General features: G+C 31.5%; 3 protein-coding genes across 11 annotated transcripts; 1 reads left to right on the top strand and 2 right to left on the bottom strand.

Annotated features, from left to right (window-relative positions):
• Nucleotides 1–694: 694 nt before the first annotated feature.
• LOC117215769 (huntingtin-interacting protein 1) lies at nucleotides 695–10583 on the bottom strand. 2 transcript variants are annotated; one of them, XM_033462237.1, is made up of 19 exons: nucleotides 10050–10583; nucleotides 7005–7207; nucleotides 6350–6413; nucleotides 5426–5783; nucleotides 5032–5093; nucleotides 4045–4319; nucleotides 3715–3908; nucleotides 3499–3637; nucleotides 3340–3427; nucleotides 3175–3263; nucleotides 2894–3097; nucleotides 2634–2814; nucleotides 2272–2559; nucleotides 1962–2203; nucleotides 1732–1884; nucleotides 1524–1624; nucleotides 1234–1463; nucleotides 994–1157; nucleotides 695–908 (listed from the first exon to the last, which is right to left on the bottom strand). In XM_033462237.1, the coding sequence occupies exons 2-18, from the start codon at nucleotides 7047–7049 to the stop codon at nucleotides 997–999; spliced, it is 2874 nt and encodes a 957-aa protein (XP_033318128.1). In that variant the 5' UTR covers nucleotides 7050–7207; nucleotides 10050–10583; the 3' UTR covers nucleotides 695–908; nucleotides 994–996. The 2 variants fall into 2 exon arrangements, with proteins under 2 accessions (XP_033318128.1, XP_033318129.1); XM_033462238.1 differs by lacking the exons at nucleotides 5032–5093; nucleotides 5426–5783; nucleotides 6350–6413; nucleotides 7005–7207; nucleotides 10050–10583 and adding an exon at nucleotides 4632–4726.
• A 1523-nt stretch (nucleotides 10584–12106) lies between these two features.
• On the bottom strand, nucleotides 12107–14470 carry LOC117215770 (ras-related protein Rab-2). The gene is made up of 4 exons (XM_033462239.1): nucleotides 14297–14470; nucleotides 13546–13685; nucleotides 13091–13447; nucleotides 12107–12999 (listed from the first exon to the last, which is right to left on the bottom strand). The coding sequence occupies exons 1-4, from the start codon at nucleotides 14340–14342 to the stop codon at nucleotides 12898–12900; spliced, it is 645 nt and encodes a 214-aa protein (XP_033318130.1). The 5' UTR covers nucleotides 14343–14470; the 3' UTR covers nucleotides 12107–12897.
• Nucleotides 14471–15187: 717 nt separating this feature from the next.
• Nucleotides 15188–25095, top strand: LOC117215783 (tyrosine-protein kinase Abl). Of its 8 annotated transcripts, none has more exons than XM_033462263.1 (16): nucleotides 15188–15580; nucleotides 16325–16478; nucleotides 16645–16754; nucleotides 16940–17238; nucleotides 17323–17464; nucleotides 17562–17692; nucleotides 17786–18048; nucleotides 18794–18965; nucleotides 19066–19321; nucleotides 19420–19542; nucleotides 19715–19850; nucleotides 20115–20203; nucleotides 20695–20858; nucleotides 20949–22018; nucleotides 22158–22667; nucleotides 22794–25095. In XM_033462263.1, the coding sequence occupies exons 1-16, from the start codon at nucleotides 15454–15456 to the stop codon at nucleotides 23302–23304; spliced, it is 4257 nt and encodes a 1418-aa protein (XP_033318154.1). In that variant the 5' UTR covers nucleotides 15188–15453; the 3' UTR covers nucleotides 23305–25095. The 8 variants fall into 8 exon arrangements, with proteins under 8 accessions (XP_033318154.1, XP_033318149.1, XP_033318151.1 ...); XM_033462258.1 differs by having other exon boundaries at nucleotides 20647–20858; XM_033462260.1 differs by having other exon boundaries at nucleotides 20115–20224.
• The last annotated feature ends 42 nt before the right edge of the window (nucleotides 25096–25137 follow it).

Here is a 25137-nt window from a genome sequence, read left to right as displayed (position 1 = left end):
GCACTCTATCTTTATATCTCTATAGTGATTACACAAGAGATCCCACTGTACACTAATTTCAGCCGCCTTCTAGTATACAAATCTTGTCTGTTGCTGTTAATTATAAATCTCATTGTAATAATATTCGATATTTATTAACAATTAAAATTATACATATAAATCGTTAGAAATTCTATTTTATTTCGTTAAATTTAAGAATGTAAATATTGTAGACATTCATCTATCTATACCATTTACAGTTTAAAATACGCCGGCTAAGTTTAGGATCCGCTTCGTACGAAGACAGAACGTTGAATGAACGCGAATTACGACTTCATGACTCTTATATAAACAGCAACCACTATCTCCGATAGGTCGCGGAAATCCACGGTGACTGCCGATATGATAAAATTTCTTTATAACGATAACTTTTATCTGATTCATCAATTTTTCCAATTTTATGTTAAATAATAATTAAAAATTAAACTGATTTATCGAAATACATAAATGGTTGTTCTTGTAAAAGTATAGAGACAGCGAAAAGGAGCACAATCAATTTATATAAAAATTTGGAGAAGTATGGAAATTACATTTATGATTATTTTGAGCTGATGGTACGAAATAAGAAGCGTTATGGGGAAATAAAAGAATATACATATACATGAAATAAAAGGAATATGATAGTTTGATTTCTGTTCAAATATTTTCAATTATCATTAAAAAGAAATAAAATTGTATTTATTAAACATTAAACATGCAAATATTACAATAATTCGGACAATCCAAATAGATTTCCTTTTTGCAATATATTATTTTATAATGGAATTTAATTATTTACTTTCCACTTATAAACATTTTGTTCAATACTGTTTAGTGCCTATGAGAAATTCTGTTATCAACATGAATCTCATATAGACGTTAGCAAAAATCTGAAATCAATCATTGAAAATATATTACTTGGAGGTAACATTATGATTTAGAACAGTATTAATAATTTACTGTAATTATACGTACTGATTATTCTTTCTCGCCTTCAAGTTGATAATGGTAGCGACGTAAAGCAGCTAAGCGTAATCTTTCAGTCTCCAGAGCCTGCTCTAATTCCAGTACATGTACTTGTGCTTCCATTTCTAATCGTTTGGCTTGATGTAAAGTTAGTCCAGAAATGTCTAAGTCATCTGTAAAATATTAATAATTATTAATTTCTTATTACACGTGGAAAATATTAAAACAAGTCCCAAAAAGCGACATTACCATTTTCTTCAACAAGTTGGCTACAACTTTTAGCAGTTGCAACAACACTTCCTGTTGCTTGCGTTACATCCCTTGATGCTTCAGAAAGTGCAGCTAGGTTAGAGCTATTTCTATTGGCTTTTACTCTACTTGCAACTACCAATTGCGCTGTAGACGCTGCTATTCCCTGGGATGCAACCACTAGTTGTTCAAATTTACCATTGCCGGCAACAACCTTATCTGCAGCTTCTCTATAAACATTAAAAAATTTTGTAAACAAGCAAACATTGCAATAAACTGTTTGTACTTACAGCAGAAGATTAGCACCCATTGCTACTGCTTTAGCTGCAGATATAAGTCCTTCGGACCATTGATGATTACGTTTATAAAATTCTGTTGCAGAGGCAGTGCCCTAAAATTCAAAATAGATGTTTACACATATGTATGACAAAAGTTGGAATCCCATCCTCATCGATATACATATTGTGCCATATCAAATTAAATATTATATACATTTACCTTCCCTTGTTCCACAATTTCTGCTTGCAACAGTCGTGATTTTTTAACTAGCATTCTTATACATTTCATTAACTCTGTACAAGAATCTAGAATTTTTCCATTTACTTCTAATTTTAATCCCGAATCTGCTGCACGAGATTTCTCTATCATATCCTGATTTAACATTATAAAATATTTCATATAGAAATAGTACATTAATTATGACATAATAGAATGTAAAAGATAATTACTTGTATTCTATTTGCAGCTTCTTCTATTGCTTTATCCATACTTAATAATTCCATTTCTACTAAATTCCCAATAACTTCAACAGTGCCTTGTCCATTAGACAATGTAGCAGCAAGATCGCACACTTTCTTAAATTGCTGTTTTACTTCGTTGATTTGACCCACAGTCACGGGTGATTTTTCTCTTATGTGATTAAACATAGTCAATGACTGTAATCCTAACTGTTTACACTCGTCAGTCAATTCTATGATAGAATAAAAAATCAGTATATGGTTTTTAATCTTCTATTAATCTTTTCAATTTATAACTTACTGTCGCCCAATGCAATATTAGATGTAGTATTGGACGTAGATTTGGCGTGAATAATATAAAGCCCCAAAATATATGCAACATGTATTGCACTTTTAATGAGTACTTTTCCATTCGTTGTATCACATACGTAACCGGTATACGCTGCATCTAAAGTATCTAACGATTTTAGAATAGGATCTTCTAATTTTTCAAGATATTGAGAAGTGCAAGTTAAATCCGACATTGCTGGATTATCAATAGCACTTAATGAGTATTGCATAATGTCTTCCGCTTCAGAAATACAATTTACTGAAATAAAAGTTCATAATTCCAAATAGATGAACGCAAATAATTTCTCACTCTCAAATGAATGAAACACTTACGCAATAATTCATGCAACATAGTATGTGTATACGTATTCATTTCATTACGGCATCGTTCGGCTTCAACTTCCAACTTTTCGATCTTTAGGTCTAATTCTTCTTTCTGTGCTAATAGATCATGTAGATCCCCTTCTAAAGCCGTTTTTTCAGAAGTTATAAAATCATTTTTGGCAATCAAAGCCTAAAATATTACATCTTTACCGGAACGAAATAAAAACAAACGTAAACGTAAACTGAAGAAAAGAAAGAGAAATATTAACCAAGTTTTCAGTTTTCGCGTCATTTAGTTGTTGTTTTACATCATCCAAATCATGCTGAGCTTCAACAGCTTTTCGTGCTTCTTGCTCTGTTATTGCTTGGCCTTGTATTAATTCTTCAAGACGACGTTCTGCTTCAAACGTTCGTCGTTCAGCTTGTTGTTGCGACATTTTTAACATACCTAACTGTTTATCCACTTCAGCTTTCTATTGCATAGAAACATACCCAAATTCAACATCTAATATTTTTTATCCCTTTTTTTTAATATTTAAAAGAATCCTACCTTCCTAATTAAATTGATATGTTCGTCTCTGAACTTTGAATATGCATCTTTCAATTTTTGAAATTTCTCTTGTAAGATTTTGTACTTTTCTAGAAAGAGAACAAAGATTATATTATGAATGTTTTTCACAATATTTTATATAATGCAAGTGAAAACAGTTCTAACCTTCGCTTTCATGAACTTTCACCATCATATCTGCTTTCTGCTTGACAAAGTCTTGATTAACTTGCTTTTCCTGCTCAATTTCATTACCCTAAAGAAATATGCGTATTAAAATATCATGTTTACAATAAGTATGCTGACAAATAATCAAGATATCCATACTTTAAGGATCAAATCAGATTCCAACTGAGTAACACGAATTTGAAGATCCCCCACGATACGCTGATGATCAGTCAATACACGATGTAATTCTTGTCTTTGTCGATTAATTTCCTGTTGCAAATGATCGATGAGACTTTCTCTAAAACAACAAACGATTGCCTCGTGTAACTTTCAAATTTCATATAGATTTCAAATGCAACTAACTTTTAAACTTACCTTTCTGCTATTGCATCGGGTGAAATCGAACCATTTCGCGTGGAATCTAGTTGATCACCTGGTAACGAACTTGTATCGGAAGTATCGATGAGATCAACTACGGTGTCAGAGTCCAAAGATTCTTCTGGTGGTAATACTACTATCGGTGTAACATAAGCTCGAAACTCAGATTGTATTAAAAAGTTTGGTGGATTCTAGAACAAATATACCGCATTACAAATGTAATTTATATTACAAATAATATTATAAATATTAAAAATATTATATGTAGATATTATTATATAAAAATTACATTAAAAATAATATTACAAGATAATAGTTCAAGATTACCTCAGGTAACGCAGGTATCGTTATAAGATGCTTAAAATACTGTCTTTGTTTAACAGTATTGTAAAATTTCTTTAGTTCTTGAAATTGTTTAGAAAATCTATCGCGATGGCCGGCTAAGGTATCCGCAGGCAGAGCACCATGAAGTTTAAATAATATTTTTACACAATAATCGTAAAGCTGCGATGCGTCTAAAACGCAGGGGATTAGTGGAGCCAGCCGACACTGTCCACTTACAGTCATCGAGTTGGAGGGTGTGTTCTTCAAAGAAGTGGTAACTGAAACGTTTCATTTGTATAAATTAATATCAACACAAATCTGTAATATCATCGACATAACGAAATTTTGAGGCAGATTTTGATCGAGAAGTTACAAAAGCGATACACTCAGCTTCCATAATACACGAGACGATAGGATAAATGTATCTGGTACGATCGGCTTAATTGTACCTATTTGCTCGTTCAAATACCACAAAGTATCGGGTTCTGTTTTTACAATTTGTATATTCGACGTTGGATCTATTCGGAAATACGAATCTCCTTTGGTAGCTAGATTTTTCGTCGGTAATTCACGAAATAAAAAGATATTACCGTTATGTAAATTGTTCTGTTCATCCGTCAATGACGCCTCCGTTCATTTATTCAGCATGCAGATCTCGATTTAACCGGTCTGCCTTGGTTCAGTTCGATCTGGATAATCGAGATTCCAGTAGATTAATTACGTCAACGTAGCGAAACCTAAGTTGATACCGCGTTGCTTTCATTTTACAAGCACAATCGACACTTTCACGCCAAAACTACTCTAGTATAATCGGCCAAAATGATTCATCTAAGAAGGAAGAGAATGCATCGGAGGTTGAGGTACTCGTGCAAAGCGTTTGTTAGCAGAAAGTATGAGAAAGATGATCTGTTTCTCATCGATCGAAAGGAAGCCAGAAACTCGAACAATACAAAAAGCATCGTGATAGACGAGAATCTAATTTGTACCTACCTGCACGTTGTAAATTCAAAATGTCATCCATGTAATCGAACATTTCGACCGACATTTGGAAACTAAGCAGAAAAGATTAGAAGAGATTATAAAAGATCATAAAACGTGGATAAAAGGCTGAAAATACAAATACAGTAAAATTCCAATTATCTGAACTCATTGGAGGATAAACAGATAATATTAATAGGAGTTTACCAATTTCCTTTGTTATTTATTACTGTTTCTCGGTCATATAATACGTAGGATCAAATAATTATACGAACTATACGATTAGATAATTGAGAGATTAACAAACATGATACTTGCCAAATTTTCACCTTGCTAACTTCTGTTTTAACAAATGGAATTCAAATAACTGGAGTTCTACTGTGAACTGATTAAGTTAAAAGCTTACTAGACATTAATATCGTTCTCCCCTATAGATTCAAGTTCCTCCGGTGTTACTTGAAGATTTCCGGGTATGCGTGGGTTTCGTTTGTGAAAATCTAACTTGGTAATCAGCAATCTTATGTACAATTGAATTAATGGGCCATATCCTTCCCGCAAGTGTTGCCATAATTTCCCGAGATCTTCCAATCTTTTGCGATACCGTTGGGAATCTGGAATCACTTTCTCGTGACCCTCTCGTAGTATCTTGTGCAACACATGACAAAATTTCCAAGCGACGATCTGATTCTCTTGCAGTGGCTGCCGTAACATATACGTCCAAAATATCGCTCCACCCTTCTCTTGATGTGTACCTATAATCGCGCCTATATTTCTGTAAGGAACATATAACGTACTTTGAAACACAATTTTGCTAATTGCAACACCTAATACACTCTGTTAATCTTTTGCTCGTTGCTTAACGTATTAAAAATGCGATTTTACGAAGAAAGATATAGGATTACCTATTTGCTACAATTAAGAAACATTAATTTGTATCATCTATCAATCTGTTAATGTACATTTATATCTTTTGAGATAATTACTCAAACAGTAAATTCATCCTTTAAATTCTACTATAGACTCGCGAAAATTATTCAATTTTTTGCTAGAATGAAAGCTTCATTTGGAACTGGAACAGAAAGTTGCACGAGACCTTCATTGAAAAAATTAAGATACTAACTGATCGATTGAATCCTTATTGTCATCTTCATATTTGACAGTTGATTTTTATGTAAATATAATGCACTAAAAATTTACATGAATCTTTAATACATAAAGTATTTTTAAATTCAAAGTTCGAAGTTGGTATAAAATAATTCGGGAAACATTTATAGGTGCAGAGGGTCAATGGTCTTCTCATTTTTGAAGAATCTTTTGTTAAAAAGGATACTTCGCACATGTTTCTCTTTTACGGGTGTTTCTGTAGGGTTTACAGCTTTCCCTATAGAGATACTCTAAAAGTTAGAAATCATTTATTACAGTTTGTTTATGACATACTGTCTTGAGTTTCGTTAAACATTAAAATCATAGTAGTCATAATTAGTTATACATAAATAGTTATAATTAAAGTGATATGATCAGAATAAATATTTATATATGAAGGTTACAGGGGAAAAGGGGGAACAACTTATTCAGTTTAAAGATATACGCTTATACAGCAATAAATGACAAATAAAGTCAATGTCTAATGTCTAAAATATATACATATATGTTTAATCAGATAATCGATGCTCTTTACATAAATATCTTTCAAGAAAACCCTGTAGCTATATTTAATACAAAGACAATTTTGGTAATATGCGATTGTTTGATAAAGTATTAGAGTTCAAAATTAAATTTTTAAAAATTAAAAAAGAAATATGACTTAACATATTTTTCCTCTGTGATCTTCATATATAATCATGTTTTCATTTCGATAAAAGTCAGCATTAATTTTCCATCCTTATAATAATTGTAAAAGCAAAAAATCTAAAATAGTTCCAATGTTAAAGACATTCATAGCATTTAAAAAGACGAAACAGGATCTTTCCATGAGATTCATTTACCAGCTGGTGGAGTTGTTTATCGGTGAGCGGAACGACACCCGTCATGATAATAGCGTACAACAGCTGCGATAGAAATTAAAGCACGTGTAAACAGGAATCCTAATGGTCAGTCCGTATGAAAAGTCATCGTTTCACCAATTCGCCAGTCGTGTCGAAATGCGTTAAACAAGCACGCTCAACAACGTTACGTTGCTCCACATCGTCTGAAAAAAATATAAAAATTGCGATACTTTTTACGAAGAGTAATGATGTATCACAAGATTAACTTTACAAAATTCTTATTTTTTTTATTATTCTAATTATCTCTCTGCCGTTAAAAGATTTCTTAAATTTAAGGAAAATATGATTTATGATTCATAGAACGTTAAATGTCCTTCTTTCGGTTCAAACTAAAGCGAAAGATTGAAACGTCAAAAGGTCGAGAATTGCAGCAGAGTTAAACTATTGCACAATGATTATCTCGGTTAAATATAGTCTTATAATTTTATAAATATATTTACATTTAAAACACTTTTTAAAAAAGAGATAAATGAAATTTATATGTCACTAAAGGTTCACTATTATCCATTACTTTAGAAATGTCAGCAATGGAAGGTTCAAAGCCCTCGTAATTTGTGTCGTCAGTTAAAGTTAAAACTGAAACATATTATATCAATACGTTATCATTATCAGATACATGATCGAAGCTAACTTCGATGCTGATAAAACGCTGTAACAGACATTAGAAGAATGACACAATTAAGAAACGTAAATTTTTCAGGAAATTCGTTTAAAATAGACCGTTTGAAGTGGAAAATTATTAATTACCATTTGACAATAACAAAATCTTCTTCTTTTAGAGTTTAGTTAATAGACTTCGAGTTTTAAGTTAAATTTTCAATAAAATATTGTTTATATGTATTGTTTACCAGTGTCAAAGGGATTAAAACAACTTTTGAATTGTGACATTTTTCTTATTAAGTAACATAATTTACATATATGAGTTTTGCATTCAAAGAATGAAGAGTTTTGATTCACTTTTAAACTGTATTAAATTTTCTTTTATTTCTAACTTAAAACAATAATGGGGCTATGGACACTTATATAAATTCATATTTTTATGAACATAAGTGAAACAACTAGAACCAAGGCAAAAATTTGTTTCGTCTACTGAATATTATAATGAGTTTGGATATCTTATATATTTTTGCATATTATATGCATCCCATGTATTTTTCGCTCTTCTAAGTTTGCCATAAATGCATAGAAACTCACAAACTAATAATGATATGAACTATTGAAAAAAGAAGCAGAACTGTAAAATACTGCAAAATATGCTACAATAGAATTTTCTTTGAATTCTTGACTATTCTAACTTTTGCTACGAAAATCGTTCAATATTCATAAAATACGTATTCGAAGTGTCCAATCTCGGAAGTCTAAATGATGGGTCTTTTATGTTCATTAACCCTCCGACTGGTGTCACCGCAGCGGTACGGTTAACGATGCCTTGTGCCAGAAAAAGTGCCGCTATACGGTTACGTTCATTCAGAAAGTACTGCACTGGTTGCACTTGTGTATTTAGATGAGCCAAGCGAGATGTATGTATGTATGTATGTATGTAGTTCATTATAGCATAAGTCAAAGACCCTGTGTATCGCAACAGCAAAACAAAGATAATAACTGAAATAAACGCAACATAGACAATACTCAATTCTGACATGCAATTACGATTCAATTATAAATTGTAGCTAACATAAATATAAACAAGAAATTGCTAAGGTATTGTTTAAAAATATACATTGATAGAAAAGTAACATTCGTGTTTTGAGAAGATAATGATAATATGAATGATTACTTCGTGTAATGGGATAAAATATCAATTATTGTGTGTATAACTATGAAGTTTGTACTAAACAAAGATGTTTGTAAATAGAGCGACGAGGTAAATAATATTGAATTCCAATTTGTGTCAGTTATTGTAACTATTTGTATTGGTATGCGATAATTGGTACGAACATTTCCTTCGGTCGCATATATTTATTTTTTCGGAAAATATGACATGTTTTGATTAACTTGATGTTTTTTGATCCTCTGCTAAAAAAATGATATGTAAATTATGGTCGCAACTGAACTCATTCAATATAAATACAGGGCCTTGACCATGGAAGCATCATATTCCTATTGTTCTATTAATTTTCTACGTAAGTGTCAAGTATCACAATTATTATATATATGTACATATATTTTCTTTCGAAATTTTGTATAAATAATAATAATATATGTTAATATAAACAAATAAAAATAAATAGTAACTTTTACAATTCCTGTATAAAGTATGAATATATTATCTTAAAAAATCAAGTAATACAATAATATATGTTGTAATGTGCTTATGCATAATTCGTACAATTTTGCGATATGTATCCTTTTTAAATTTGTTTACACGCATGTCGTATGATGGCATAAATATCTATAAATACCATCATAATTTAAGTATGTATACCTAAATAAAATGATATTCATGTAAAAATTACTCCAATTTTGTTCACCGGTAAAAGAAACGGTGCATATGATAGAATGTGTGTCTGTATATACGTGAAAGAACATCAGAGAGGCGGTTTCCTGTTCGCTGATGTCAGATTTTTCTTAGAACGATGTATACAATATCACGTTATCAATATTAATGTCAAAAATGGCGGATATAAATGTTCCTCGTGAATACAAATTTTCGAAATTTGAGAACTGTACACAGAAATAGTACTGTCAATGACTTAAGCCTTCAAATACGTACAATATCATAATAAACACATTTCCTAACCTATAAAAGGCATTGAAACGATATACAAATTGGAACGAGGTCAAGGACCGCATTTTCATCGTATACGTCTAGTTTTAATAGTTTGAAACATCTGTACACTTTAAAAAGAAAATATCGCTTTTAGTATAGTTTTACTGATTTAGCAAAAATATAACCTTACGTTCATTTTAAAAGGCATCGATACATTTAAATAGTTATTTCGCAAATATATCATGCAGTTAAAAATTGAAACTCGCATTACGTACCTAAAACTAATCCAGCAGTCTATGCCATTAAATCTAGATCTCCGCTTTGTTAGAAAACACAATTATATGTCAAACTCATTACACCTTCAATACACGAATTGTTTCAAAAGATTACGTAGCATAGATCCGGCTATCATAAACGGGAACTTCATTAATGCGCACTAGCACTTCTTTTAAAATATTAACGCGTCTGGCTTTGAAAAGTGCGGCAAACGTCAAATCAATTTATCTAACTGATTTCTTTTAATTGAAGACCGTATTAGAAATGCAACGATACGAAGTAGTACGGATTCACCGATACGATATCAGATACGATGGATAAATGTTAAAGATAACAATGAGAAAGTTAAATAATAGCCAGATAGCGTTATTATTATATAAATCGAAATTCGTATTAAATACGAAATAAATACGTGCTCCCCTTCGCGAGTATGATGGAATACAGTGAATCGCTTGGAATATAGCAATAGATGTAGCGTGCATTCAGTGTCAAACCGCTATTTCGAGCGCTCTTCCAATGGCGTAGCTGACTTGTGAAACCTGCTGGCGCGTAAACTCGCTTTTAAAGTAACATCTACTTTTACGTTTTTCGTTCACATTTCAACGAATCGTTCAATGTTACCGCTTTTATTATCTCATTCTCTTTTTTCTTTCGCTAGTATCATTATCACCTCGTTATTTGTGCATTATTTATCTCTTTCCGGTATAACGCTTATATATAATCTTCCCTGTTTTAAGTTCTTTCAAAATATATATAGCCATAATACATTCACCAAAATTTATTTTGAATAACATTAAAATCTCTAGTCAATAAAAAATGTAATGTTTAATACAATTATCTATTTCTTTCATTTTTGTTATTGAATATAATACAATTTTAAAAATACCACTATGCATTAATTATTTGATCAACCATTTATTGTTGCTTTTCATACACTTAAATTTTTATGTGATTTTCATATCTTTTTATTATAATTGCATATTTATTTTATCATTTTTTTAACTTAATATAATACGTAAAAACTGACATAAAATAGTTTAGAAATTATGTTAAATTATTAAATGAGGTCATACTTTGCTTTTGAAATAATTCTAATCTTAATTGTCGTCATTTAATTAAAACAAAAAAAAACGCGATTGAAATGGATTTAATTAACATACATTAATAAAGTAAGGGATTTTCACAAATGATTTGCCAGGTCTTCTATCGCTACAACGAATATTAATATCATAATTTATAATAGATTCGATTTGAAACATGTAGTGCTGTAAAGAGTACAAATGAAATCGTTGAACATGTATTCAGAATAAAATAAGATATATATATGATATGCTCACGTATATTTCAATAAAAAAAGTAAATTAAATTTATTATAAATAGACAATATCATGCATTTCCTATGTTTAATAATATCTTTTGATAAATAATTGTGATTCTTCAAGCTGATATACATATTTTAATTTTAAGGATACAACAGTACAATATTTTAAACGGGTGTAAAAATTGAATACTTATTGTGGTAATAAGTTTCGATTATTACATCCATTTGACATTAGATTACATACATCTATTTTTAGTATATTTTAAAACATCATAGAATATTTCGAAAAAAGTATGTTGCATATTGCAGTAGGTACAAAAACCATTTATAATAAATAAATTCCTTTTTCTTTATAGAATATTATCTGGATTAACATTCTCTACCTAAAATTTTTCTAAATATTTAAGATATTAAAGTATATTAAACTTATAATCAAAACAAAAGTGCATGTATACTATGTTTATTTTTACATTTAATTGGACAAAATACAGGTAGCATTAGTATTTCTCTATTTTCTTGATTGGTATTACTACTAATGGTTATAAGTACAGAATTTATCTTTAGTAAATATTTAAATTTATTGGACATATTTACTTAAATATAAAAATTATAAAAATGTCTTAGTTTATATGTTGTAATTAGAATACTATATTTCCAAGACATACCAAAAATAACAATACCAATCATAATTAATAAAATAATATGATTTTTGGTTAGATAGGCCTCACAATAAAATTGATTTATATGTTTTTATATATTCGTCATTTCATACATTGATACATACATATACATGGTGTCGCGTTAGGTAGTCAAGTGTAAATCATATTTTTGACAAATCACTTTGATATATGTATATCAATTATGATTCATTATTAAATTAAATCAAATTCTAAGATCAGTGCACAATACATACAATATACAATGTGAACAAATACAAAACATTAAATGGAAGTGCCTATCCTCTCCCGCTTTATCAATATCCAATAGTAATTAATTTCTTTCTCGGTTTTTTCGTATATTACAATTAAAATTAAGTAATTTTAAATGTAAATGAATAAAAATCTAATGTAGCACTGCATTAATAAAATAACGTTAACTTCTTTCTAGTACATTAAAAATAAAATTATCTGTATATGTATATGAAAAGCATCTAATATTTTATGGATGTAATTTAAGAACTAATATTACTATACTGCTACAAAGGAATTAAGTACAGAAAGCATGTAATGAACATATTTGAAACTAATAAATTTACATCAGCCAGAATCTGTAAATTAAAAGTTTATTAGGTTTCATGATGTAAGCAATATATAACATTTTCCCTTATAATATTCCTATTTAATACGTATGTATATGTTATTATTTTTAAATAATAAATACACCAATAGAGTCACTTGTTACCTCATGATGCGACGCGCGCAAAAAAATATACAATGTAATTGGTTGAGAATAAAATGTGGAGCAGGAGTAAAAAGATCAATTTAAATTGGAGAAGGATTAAGCGGTGGACAGGCAACCCCCAGCCCCTAGCAGCACCCACCACCTTGCGTGTTTCCTTGACCACCAGTACCTGCTAATCCACTAGGACTTGTCGGTGAATGTTGTGGTCCAATCTTGATACCATTTGCCTAAGTACATTTAAATTTTGTTTATTAAATGATAATGTCAAAAATACAATATTGTAATAAAGTTTTTGTTATTCTAACTCTCTGATTTTACCTCATTATTTATGTCGAATACACCTTCCTGAATTTTTTCATAAATTACTTTTGCTGTATTGATAAATGCATCCTCTACATTGATTGCTGTCTTTGCACTGGTTTCCATAAAAACAAGTCCATGTTCTCTTGCAAAAGCTTCACCTTCTTCTCTCCTCACTTCTCTTCTATTATCCAGATCACTCTTATTACCAATTAACATGATCACCATATTAGAATTTGAATGTTGTCTTGCATCCTCTAACCAAGTGGTCAAATGATTAAATGTTTCTCTACGTGTAATATCATATACTAATAAAGCTCCTGCAGCTCCACGATAATATGATCGTGTAATAGAACGGAATGCTTCTTGACCTGCCTATAAGTTCAATTTAATTGTATAAGCAATTATTATTCCTTAAAATTCACTATTGTAAGCATTTGTGAAATTCAACGCAAAAAAAACTAAATAATTACAGTATCCCAAATTTGAAGTTTGATTGGCTTTCCATCAATTGTAATCATACGGGCTCCAAACTCAACACCTATTGTTAAATCATGAACAGGCTGGAATCTCTTATCCGTAAACTGAAGAAGTAAACAAGATTTTCCAACCCCTGTTTAAAAATAAGATGTCCTTACATTAAACAATTAATGCAGATTGGAGATATTTCCATAAAATTAAAAATCAATGAATCCAACCAAAAAATTAAAAACCAAAACCTATAATATTAAAATATATTTATTTATTTATCTTATTCACATTACAAAGCAAAAAGTTCAAAGATATATTACATTTATATAATAAACAATATATATGAAAGTAAACAAGCCAATTACAATATTATAAAATATTTATAGCAGATTCATAATTACAACATCTAATATCATTTCCTAATAATACTACGTATATGCATATATAGTACAAAAAATTTAATATGAAATCTGTTTTGAACATAAATAACTGAATTGGACACCTTTTAAGTTGACGAAATTATTATAAAAAAGAAGCTATGTACAGATGTTACATTGAAAGAAATATTTAATTCGTAACATTAAATGTTGTTGTGAAATACGCGCATTAGAATTCCTAGAACTGTTGTAAGGTTTACGAATCAAAAATATTATCGTCGAAAGAAACGAAAACAAAGAGTCCTGTCACGGTCGACATAGTGTAGGATGTAGAAATCATTCAAAATTTGTTTTAGTAGACGCATCAGATAATTACCTGTATCTCCAATAATGATGTACTTGAAAAGGTATGCGTACGACATTTTTCGAAATCACGTAGCAAACAAAGATATCTACACGAAATGCGGATATATTAGAAAACAGAACTTCACTTTTTTTGCTGCCTTATCTCTTCTGCTTTAGCATGACGTCACTGAATCAGTTCGGCAATTCTCGGGATTTTTCGTATTATTCGTAATAAGCTCGGGTTTCCGATATCGCGCTGCCGTCGCTTCAGTCATTGACGTATCTTAGAAGCGTTGGCCGTGTTCCAAAATCACGACACTTGTACCTTGCTGACCATAGATATATTAAAATATATATTATATGATTATAATATTGTACAATGTAATCGTTAATCTGATATAATTCATATTCCATATGAATTCGTATCACACTATCACGCCTATTTTTTTGTATATTATACTTCACCATTCTTCGTATTCTCTTAACTACGCATATTATCAGAAAGGAAATTCCTCATCATCATAATATCTCTGATATTATTAACAGATGTAATCAAATTTTATAAATGATTCCTCTTTATAACATTTCTTTTACTAATAGAAAGAAAAATAACAATGTACACGAACAAATCGAGAATAGATCTGGAATCTAAATATAGTAATTTTATAAAAGAATAATTTATATCGAGAATGATAAATAATTAAACATTTTTAAGTATATTATTATATATTAACTGTTTGTTCCAACGAATAGAAATATTTACGAGGGAAAATAGAATAAGAAATAAATAACAAAGAACTTTGTTAGACTTCGAATGATGTTATCGGTGAACAAAGCTGTTAGCCAATGAAATCTTTGTCCGAGAAATTGATTGTCCAATGAGAATAGAGAAACGACTCTGGTGGTAAGTAAAAGTAGTAAACAGTACGATGCGAATCGAGCTATCGTCGACGTCGAAGCTGTCAAACATGGCGAGAATGTCGATCTTGAATGGTGGTCAAAAATGTGAATAGGAGGTTCGCGTTCGGTGGTGAGATTGGTGAGTTTCGGGTGTTCTCGTCGTCGGCAGAGGCCGACGAGAGATGCGATCGGGAGTTAGACTGTCAGGCCGAAAGTGAATGTGCCGAGTGAACGGCCCCGGCAGTTTTGCGGCCGGGATTAATCTAAGGGCATGCCAATTCGGGAACTATGGGTGCTCAACAAACTAAGGAGAGAATTGTTCCTGTCGGCTCTGCTGCGCGACAGACGCGCAAACAGCCTAGGAACCTCAAGGAATCCCGTCTTGTCGGCTCTAATATATTTACAGAGCACAGCGGTAATTCCTTCTCTTATTTTCCTACTCTCTCGCTTTTTATCTTCTATTCCTTTCTTACTTCCGTCCTTTTTCCACTTCTCTCCCTCACGCTTTCTTCCCCTCTCTACTTAGTTTTCTCTCTTGCATTCATGCACTTTGTCTGCTGTATAACAGATTATGAATATAGAAGATCAGGGAAATATTAAATAAAGTTGCAAATAACGACATGTACAAAAATAGGCTTTAATTTAGTTATATAATTAATACATGCACATATGTATATATATATTTTTATGTACTTCTTTTATTAAATTTATTATTAATTGTTTTATTATAATTTTGTTATAAAGATAAAACAATTGTTAAATGACTTAATATTCTAAATTAGTTCTTAGTCATTAACACAGATGTATGATAACAGAATTTATTTGCATTGTAAGTTTTGTTTCCGTTATTCTGAACAGCATAATTTCTAATTTTGTAAATTATCTTAAACAATTTAATATCTAATTAATCATAATTGTTAATTTAATGCGTCATATACGATTGTGTTCAATAAGAAGGAAAATAAATATTTTCAGTAGATATAATGTTTTTTTAAATAAGATATTAACATTTGTATATTTTATTAGTGAAAAGAGATGCATCATAACTTTTTCGAAAAGATAAAATGCAGATGAAAATACTGATATTAAATTGTATTAATTAAGTTTCTTACATTAATTTGTAGTCATATGCATACAACAGTATTATGATGTTGTGCAGAAGCTCTTTTACAAAGCAGACCGCTACCTCACATTCCGGCATTACCAGATGGTGATCCACCAAATGGGTCCAGCATTCAGTCAATTTCACAACAAGTGAATATTCAACAACATACTGTGGTTTCTTCTGCTGGACTTTTGGAGGCTGCAAACAGGTTACTTTATAACATTTATATAATTTTATTACTTTAGGAATGTTTTTCATCATACAACACATAAATATAAATATTTTATGCTTCAATTTTAAAAAATAAAGTATATTTTATATATACAAATTAATTTAATGTGAATCTGAATAATATTAAAATATGTATATCACAGGTGGACAAGTAAGGAAAACCTATTGGCACAAGAAGAAGATGATCCTCAACTATTTGTGGCTTTATATGATTTTCAAGCAGGTGGAGAAAATCAGCTCAGTCTTAAGAAAGGTAATTATTTTTGAAAACATACTTGGTGTTCCAGACTTTTTTGCACTTTATAAGTAAAGGTAAGATTAAAATATATTATAAAAAGTCCATAAATGTCTTATTATAAATCTGGAGAAAATATCTGGGATACCTTGTATGAATATAAAGATATAAATTTATGTTGTACATTATAAATTTGAATTTAGGAGAACAAGTTCGTATTCTAAGTTATAATAAGAGTGGAGAATGGTGTGAAGCTCATTCAAGTACTGGTCAAGTAGGATGGGTTCCTTCAAATTATGTTACACCAGTAAATTCCTTGGAGAAACACTCCTGGTATCATGGAAGGATATCCAGGAATGCTGCAGAGTATCTCCTAAGCTCTGGTATAAATGGTAGTTTTCTGGTTCGTGAATCAGAAAGCAGTCCAGGTCAACGCAGTATTTCTCTGCGATATGAGGGTAGGGTATACCATTATAGGATTAACGAAGACAGTGAGGGAAAGGTATAAAGCTTCATATATCTTACCAGTAATTAAATGATATGCTATAAGATGTAAACACGGTATTATGAAATATTAATATTTCAGATGTTTGTTACAACTGAAAGCAAATTTAATACTCTGGCAGAATTAGTACACCACCATTCAATGCTTGCTGATGGTTTAATTACACAATTACTTTATCCTGCACCAAAGCACAATAAACCTACTGTTTTCCCACTTAGCCCAGGTATGTGGAAAAAAATAACATGTATCATATCTGTGATACTCATGTAAAATTACATAATCATTGTAAAGATGAAATGTGTTGAAATTATTTATTTCAGAACCTGATGAATGGGAAATTAATAGGACAGACATAGTCATGAGGCATAAATTAGGTGGGGGGCAATATGGGGATGTCTATGAAGCTGTATGGAAGAGGTATAATATGACTGTGGCTGTAAAAACCTTAAAGGTTAGTCTTTTAATATATTAGTTATAATTACTATTTATATCATTTTTTATTTTACTTATTTTTGGTTTACTCTTATATACCTTTATTTTATAGGAGGATACAATGGCTCTAAAAGACTTTCTGGAGGAAGCTGCAATAATGAAGGAAATGAAGCATAGAAATCTAGTTCAGTTATTAGGTGTATGTACTCGGGAACCGCCTTTCTACATCATTACAGAGTTCATGAGCAAAGGAAATTTGCTAGACTATTTGCGGAATGAGAGTAAACATCAAATAAATGCCGTCGTTTTGATGCATATGGCTACGCAGATCGCCAGTGGAATGAGTTACTTGGAAAGCAGAAATTTCATTCACAGGTATTGTTTCATACTTTAGAATAAATACATGTTTCTATATGGTATACATGTTATTACATATTTCTAAAGGATGGAACGAAAGTATATTTATCAGTATTTTTCTATTTTATGAACAAACTAATTCTCAAATAATTTTGGTGTGTATTTTAATTGTTCTTTCTTTTTACAAATGATTTAATCTTATTTATATTTATTTAAAAAACATATTTTTATATTTTTATCCTGATCTTATGCACTGTCACTATGATTAGCGCATAAAAATATTTGCATACTCATTTTAGAATTTTGACCAAGTAAAAAATTGTACTGGGGATTACTTAAATTTTTGCAAAAAGAGGCACTAAAAAGACCTAACAAGTAAAGTACATAAAATGTAATGTTCACTTTTTTACATAGTGCATATCGAAAAGTAATTAATTTTTTCTATCTCGCAAACTATAACTACATGTCTTAAAGTAGTATAGTTTCGTGATCAGTAAAGAATTAGCTTTAAGGTGGTATGTATTATGCAGAAAAGTAATCGTTGCACTTAAAGTATTTTTCTTGTAAGTAGCTGTTTTTAGGGAGCGATTTATAGCGTCACAAGGATCACTGAAGAAAAGTAATGGCAGATTATAGTGATGATTATGATATGCATATTCTGCACAAAAAAGTACATTCAGTTAGTTAGGAGAAATTTTTTAAATTTCATCGTCCTCTCCTCTTAAGAAACGAGCTCGCGTTAACATCGCGACTTTCGAAACAGAGATCTAGCGGCTCGAAACTGCCTAGTGGGTGAAAATCATCTGGTGAAGGTCGCAGACTTCGGCTTAGCCCGGTTGATGAGAGATGATACGTACACGGCTCACGCTGGAGCGAAATTCCCTATAAAATGGACTGCTCCAGAAGGACTAGCATATAATAAATTTTCTACGAAGGTAAAACAAGTTTTCTTATAATACAGAGTTTTAGGAATTTTTACTCAAATTTGTTTTATTTATATTACATTTGTACTTTATTTGTATCATATATTTGTAGTCTGATGTGTGGGCATTTGGCATCTTACTTTGGGAAATAGCAACCTATGGAATGTCTCCCTACCCTGGTGTTGATTTGACCGATGTCTATCATATGCTGGAAAAAGGCTACAGAATGGAATGTCCACCTGGATGTCCACCGAAAGTATATGAATTGATGCGGCAATGTTGGCAGTGGTCCGCTGCTGATAGGCCCACTTTCAAAGAAATTCACCACTCTCTTGAAAATATGTTTCAAGAATCTAGTATTACAGAAGGTAAAATAATCTATCAATTCCATGCAAACATCAAAGATAAAGATATGTTTTTAAATGTAAATAGTTCGTATAAACATGTATAAAAATTGTGCTTACAGAAGTTGAAAAGCAATTGCAAGGAGGAGGAGAAATTCCTTTACTTTCATACAAAAAATCTCAGACTGGTAGCACTGGAAACATCCATGGGCTTGTTCTAGTTTCTGAACCATTATCATCTTCAGGTATACATGTATGGACTTCATAGAATATTGTTTTGTGATAATACTATTATTGCAGGTTATACATAATACATTAATATGTTTAGGATTAAGTCAATCCTTATTTAGTCTTATTTAAAATGAGTTAACTTTTTAATATTACAGCAGTTTACGAACTTCCATTTATTTATTGTAGATACTACCAGTTCAGTAACGAAACTGAGTACATTCACAGGTGGTATGTCGAGTAAGAACAATAGTAGTATCGTACAAATGAGACGTTCTACGAATAAAAAGGGGAAACAGGCTCCTGCCCCTCCAAAAAGAACGAGGTATGAAATCTTTTTGTTTTCGGTGTAACGAAACCTCGATTATTACATGTTTATTATAATTTTTCTAGATCTGGTTACAATAATAAGTAAATAATAAAATATTATACACACATATGGAATATACTTTATCTACCACATTACTCGCATAAATCTGCTTTTATTAAATTTCTTTCACATAATCGAGATTTCGAACACCGACAAATATTGATTATATGGTGATACGATAATATAACGATTGGGTAACAGCTTGCTGTCGTCGTGCAGTTCGTTCCGCGACTCTGCCTATCAAGAGCAAGACTCTCAAAACACTGAAACGAACACCATGACTCTCGATGATGCCACGGATCTAAATGGTATTGATAAGATTCTCGAAGGTATTTTCATTCTACTTTAATCGAGCGTACTGATACGTGCACGTACTGCTTCAGTTTCCTACCGTAAGCTCTGTATCCAGCTTTTTATGTTCAATTCTCTTTGCGTTTATATTCTTTTTCGAATTAGATAAAAAATTAACTTTTTATAGTAAAACTGAAGGTTAAAAAAGAACGAGTTCATTTTGATATTTTTATCTTTTTTGTGTTATAACTAATTTGTCTTTATAAATTCATTAAATAACTTATAAAAAGTACTGATATAAAGAAAATTTAATATGTAGAAAGGAGACTACTTTTAATTTTCGAACATACTGTTTGTATTTCGTTATGTGAGCTTACGGAACTTGTTCGCTCTCAGCGAAAGGACTCTAAGCAGAAAGAGAATATGTACCGGTACGGTTTGTTGTTAAATGGGAACTCAGGTATTGCGCGAGATCTCGCGACGATGGCTCAAGGAACGATTGCTACAGGAGGCTGTGAAATCGAGGAGGATGGAGAGGGTTCTCAGGGTACAGCGGAACCAAACTTTATCACTCAACCTTCAACGTCTCCGGAACCTATACCTGGCTTGACCTGTTCACAAAAACAAATTAAGCCACGACCTTATCCATCGAAAGAGCCATTACCACAAAAGGTAGTTCTCTAGTGCAAAGAAATATTAAAGTAGCTTCCAAACAATTTTGAAACTTGTCACATAAATAAAAATTTTTTATTTAATTTTTAGTTGGTACAAGTTGGTGCATTAGAAGTACAGAACGTAAAAAGAGCCATTAATCGTTACGGTACATTGCCAAAAGGTGCTAGAATTGGCGCGTATTTGGAGTCTTTACGTCAGAGTGGCATGCCATCGAATCAGGAATCGACGACAGTGGCTTCTTCCATGACACCTGGTACAGTGGAACAACATGAAGCATCTATCGACAATTCGCAACACAGATCTCTTTCTCCTCGTCAAAGTAATTTACGAAGTCAGCCTCAAATGACTCGTAGTAATTCTTCAAGCGGTGTTGTTAATACTTATCAACCTCCAAATTCTCCCCGTACTCGAGTAGTAGCTGTAAGAAAGAATAATCAGTCTGATGCTGTCGGTTTAAGAACTTTTCGGGTTTCAAGTAACTCTAATTTTCGTACTGCGAGCCCATCGAGATCTGTTCAACCGTCGTTAGCTGACTTGGAGTTTCCTCCTCCACCCGCAGATTTGCCTCCTCCACCAGATGAAATTTTTTCTGGGCAAGAACAAGCTGAACTACCACCTCCTATTTCTTGCAGCGAAATTTCTCAAATAAGAAATTCTCCTTTATCCATAAGAAAAGCAAAGAGTACAGATTGGCGTTCAAAGGAGGATGAAAATGAGCATCAAGAAGACAGGAATGATGTTAGTAACGCAGAACCCTCTGTAAAAGAAGCGTGTTCGAGGTTTGGAGTTAATTTGAGACGCAGAGAAACTCAAGATAACTCGTGTAGAACTACCGATAATAAAAGAACGGGTTTTAAGTCCAGGATAGAAACAATCGAGCCTGCTGCACCACCAGAAGAAGCACCACCACCTCCTCCACCACCTCCACCACCAGTTTCCACAAATTCACCTCCTGATAGTTTTGAACGGAAACCTGGAATGAAAGAGATGTTGGAATTGAAGCTGATAAATGAAATTAAACAAAGTGCAGAAACTAAACATGGTACTACTACGAAAAAACCTGGAGTAATAAGCAGTACTCCATCTGCTCTTTTGGATCCAGCATCACAGTTACTTTCGGAACTCTGTGCAAGTTTTAACATGGATTCTGGACAAAGGTAAATCCCAATATATATACATACATCGTGTGTAATAGGTATTATATATCAGTGTGTTATATGTTCGTTTCTGCTTTCCTGCATCTTAACTGTTGTTTAAAGCATGTATATATATGTTATATTTTTCTTATCATATTAGACACGCTCAAAATGAGTACGCTGTATCAACTTTAAAAACCAACGAAGCAATTCAAGAACAACAACAACTTCAAATACATAATACTCATAAAGATTCATGCATATCTTCTCCAGTAACTGAGTCGATACTCTCTAGCGGAAGTGTCGGTTTTAAGTTGAAGAGAGTAGATAAGCGAAATAATCCGCAGAAGGAGGAGACATCTGATGGACAAATAATCGATTTCAAGGCCAGACTTCGAAAAGTTGAGAATGCAGAAAGGGAAAAATCGTTAGAGGAGAAAAGTACTATCACTGAACAATCTTCAGAATCAGAAGAACAACAAGATGATAAGCGCAGAAGCACTGGTAGTATCAGCAGTTTAAAGAAACTTTGGGAAAATAAAGAATCCTGTGATAGTCAGCCTCACAGCCCAAAACTCAGTGTCAGAGGAAGTAGCGGTAAACAAGAAACTCTTGACCAGACAGAAGATTCACCTGAAGATCATAGTGGAGCCTCAACCCGTAGTCAGAGGTACATAAACGTTTTTTATATTTGTTATAATACTTATATATTGTTTACTAAATGGTAGTTTTCTAAATCTTCAATTTATTCAATATTATATATAAATAGTCATAAAACATAGATCAATATTTTTAGTTCTGGTAGCAAAAGTGATACTAGACTATGGCCACCACCTGAACCAGAAAAACCAGTTGTTCCTGCAAAACCACTAAAACCATTGTGTTCTTCAACTAAACATTTTGGTTCTTCAATTTATGCAACACCAAACTGTACGAAATCTCAACATGCAGAAGACGATCTAAGTAAACAGAATACAGACTCAAAAACCGCAAAACAGATCGTACTGGAGCTTTCAACATTAATTGAGAACAGCGTATTAAATTTGAAAAGTAACTCAACGATAGTAATGACTAGCTGGCTTCAACTTTCAGACAAGGTAGGGCTGTTACATGGAATGTGCGCTAATCTCGCAGACAGTGGTATCGCACCGCATGCGCGATTTCAGTTTCGCGAACTTCTTGGAAAGTTAGAGCTTCAGGCACGACAACTTCGTGCAGCTGGTACTCGAAATGTCGCAGAGAATACAAGACTTCTCACTGACCTCCAAAACACGATAAAGGATGTTGTCAATACCGTACAAAGATAAATTAGAGAAATTAACATCATTCTCTCTATCTCCACCCTTATTCTCGTCCTCATTTTCATCCGATACTATTTGCAATGTCCCTGTCTGTTACTCAATCATGAAATGTTTTGGACACCTTCGGAAATCGTTCCGAAGTCTTGTATCAGACTTATATGTTTTAACTTCTGTGTTAAACGTCAAGCAACTTTATGGTTCTTATCTAATCTCAGTTGAGATCCATTTAAAATACTTCTTTTGCAATGGATATTTTATAAAGTTTCTATTGCAATGATTTTCCTAGAAATACTTTTATAATTTTGCTCCTGGAGAGAGTACGCTAACCCAAGGATATTTTAGAGTAAGGCCTCAAGTCGATCTCGGCCTCAATCAAGTACTGATTTGATGGAAAAGTAAGAAAAATCTAAAATTAAAATACTAAATTAAAAAATATATATATATATTTCTCTCTCGATTTTTTCATCAATACATTTCTTAATATAGACTGCGATTAGCCATTTTCCTTCGGATTTTGAGATATTATTATAATAAAAGTATTATTCTTTTGATATCGAGAAAAAAAGACCACATAGTACATAAATGTAATTCACTTATATTTTTTATGTATTGAGTTTTGCAAAAAAGAAAAAAGGAAGAAAAGAAATATGTATTCTCAAGAGCAAAGTGAATTTAGAAGTATGATAAGTATATAAATAAGGATCAAATATACTCTGGTTCCTTAAATTTTTTTAATAATAGTTTTAAATTGATAGAAAAAGGACGAGTAATCGCAGTTTATCGAGACAAAAGAACGCATATTAATCTTATGAAAACAGAAAAAGATACTTTTTGTACACTGAACACTTGGTTCTTCTTTTTGTAAATTAATTATGGTTACTTCTACGTCGATCCAACATGTATCCTGTATAAGTGAAAACTCTACGTGAATCATACTCGTCCGCTATACGATAAATGTAGTGATTATAGTTGTCGAGTAAAACATCTCGGTGTTCTTTCATCGAACTTTCTCGCGCCGTGCTTCGTAATATCGTACGCAGTCTTAGGCTAGATTATACATCGTAAGTGCGAAAACTTTTAAGCGAGTAAGCCATTTTAATGCGTGAGAGGATGTAACAACTTTTGTATTTGTATAGAGTAAGTCGAATAACAGGTATGCTTAATAATACAGTAAAACTTTGATTAGAGAAATTAATCAGAAAAAATATTCTTAAATTGATGGACTTTTCGATTAATCAACCCCCATTCATTTTATTTGCATATATAATAGTATCATTTATTCCGTTTTTAACTCATTTATGATATATTGTTTCAGTGTTTTAAAAATATTTATTGTTTGTAATATGTATAAAAATTTGATTGTTTGATGTGTTGATATCTATCATAAATTTGTTTTCATGCAATAACTATACTAAGCATGTATTATTAAAATATATTTATCTTAGATATATAAAAATTTGTCAGCCAAAAATATAATACTTGTCAATTTAAATTGATAGTTATATTAATATTACTAATTAATATTGAATAATGGAAAGTTCGATCAAGTATTATAATAATCAAAAATCAGATTTGTATATGATCAAATAGTGTCAAGGTTTTACTGTATATATTTATGTAAATCAGCGGGTGTAATTAATCAAATTTCGAAATATTTTATTTTGTCTACGCATCGCGTAGATTTTCTTCCACAGAGCGCTAGTAAAAAATAAGGACTCCGGATACTTTTTAAAGAAATCGAGGAAAAGAAAGCAAAAACAAACTATCAACTTTAAATAAAAATTAGTATTCATTTTATTTTATTTATCATTCTCTTAGTGTAATATAATTCTACTTAAT

Source organism: Bombus bifarius, unplaced genomic scaffold (assembly GCF_011952205.1).
Source record: "Bombus bifarius isolate JDL3187 unplaced genomic scaffold, Bbif_JDL3187 scf7180000009790, whole genome shotgun sequence".
In the NCBI taxonomy this organism is placed as follows: Eukaryota; Metazoa; Arthropoda; class Insecta; order Hymenoptera; family Apidae; genus Bombus; species Bombus bifarius.
Note: the sequence above shows the minus strand (reverse complement) of the source record. Positions and strands in the feature narration are given on the sequence as shown.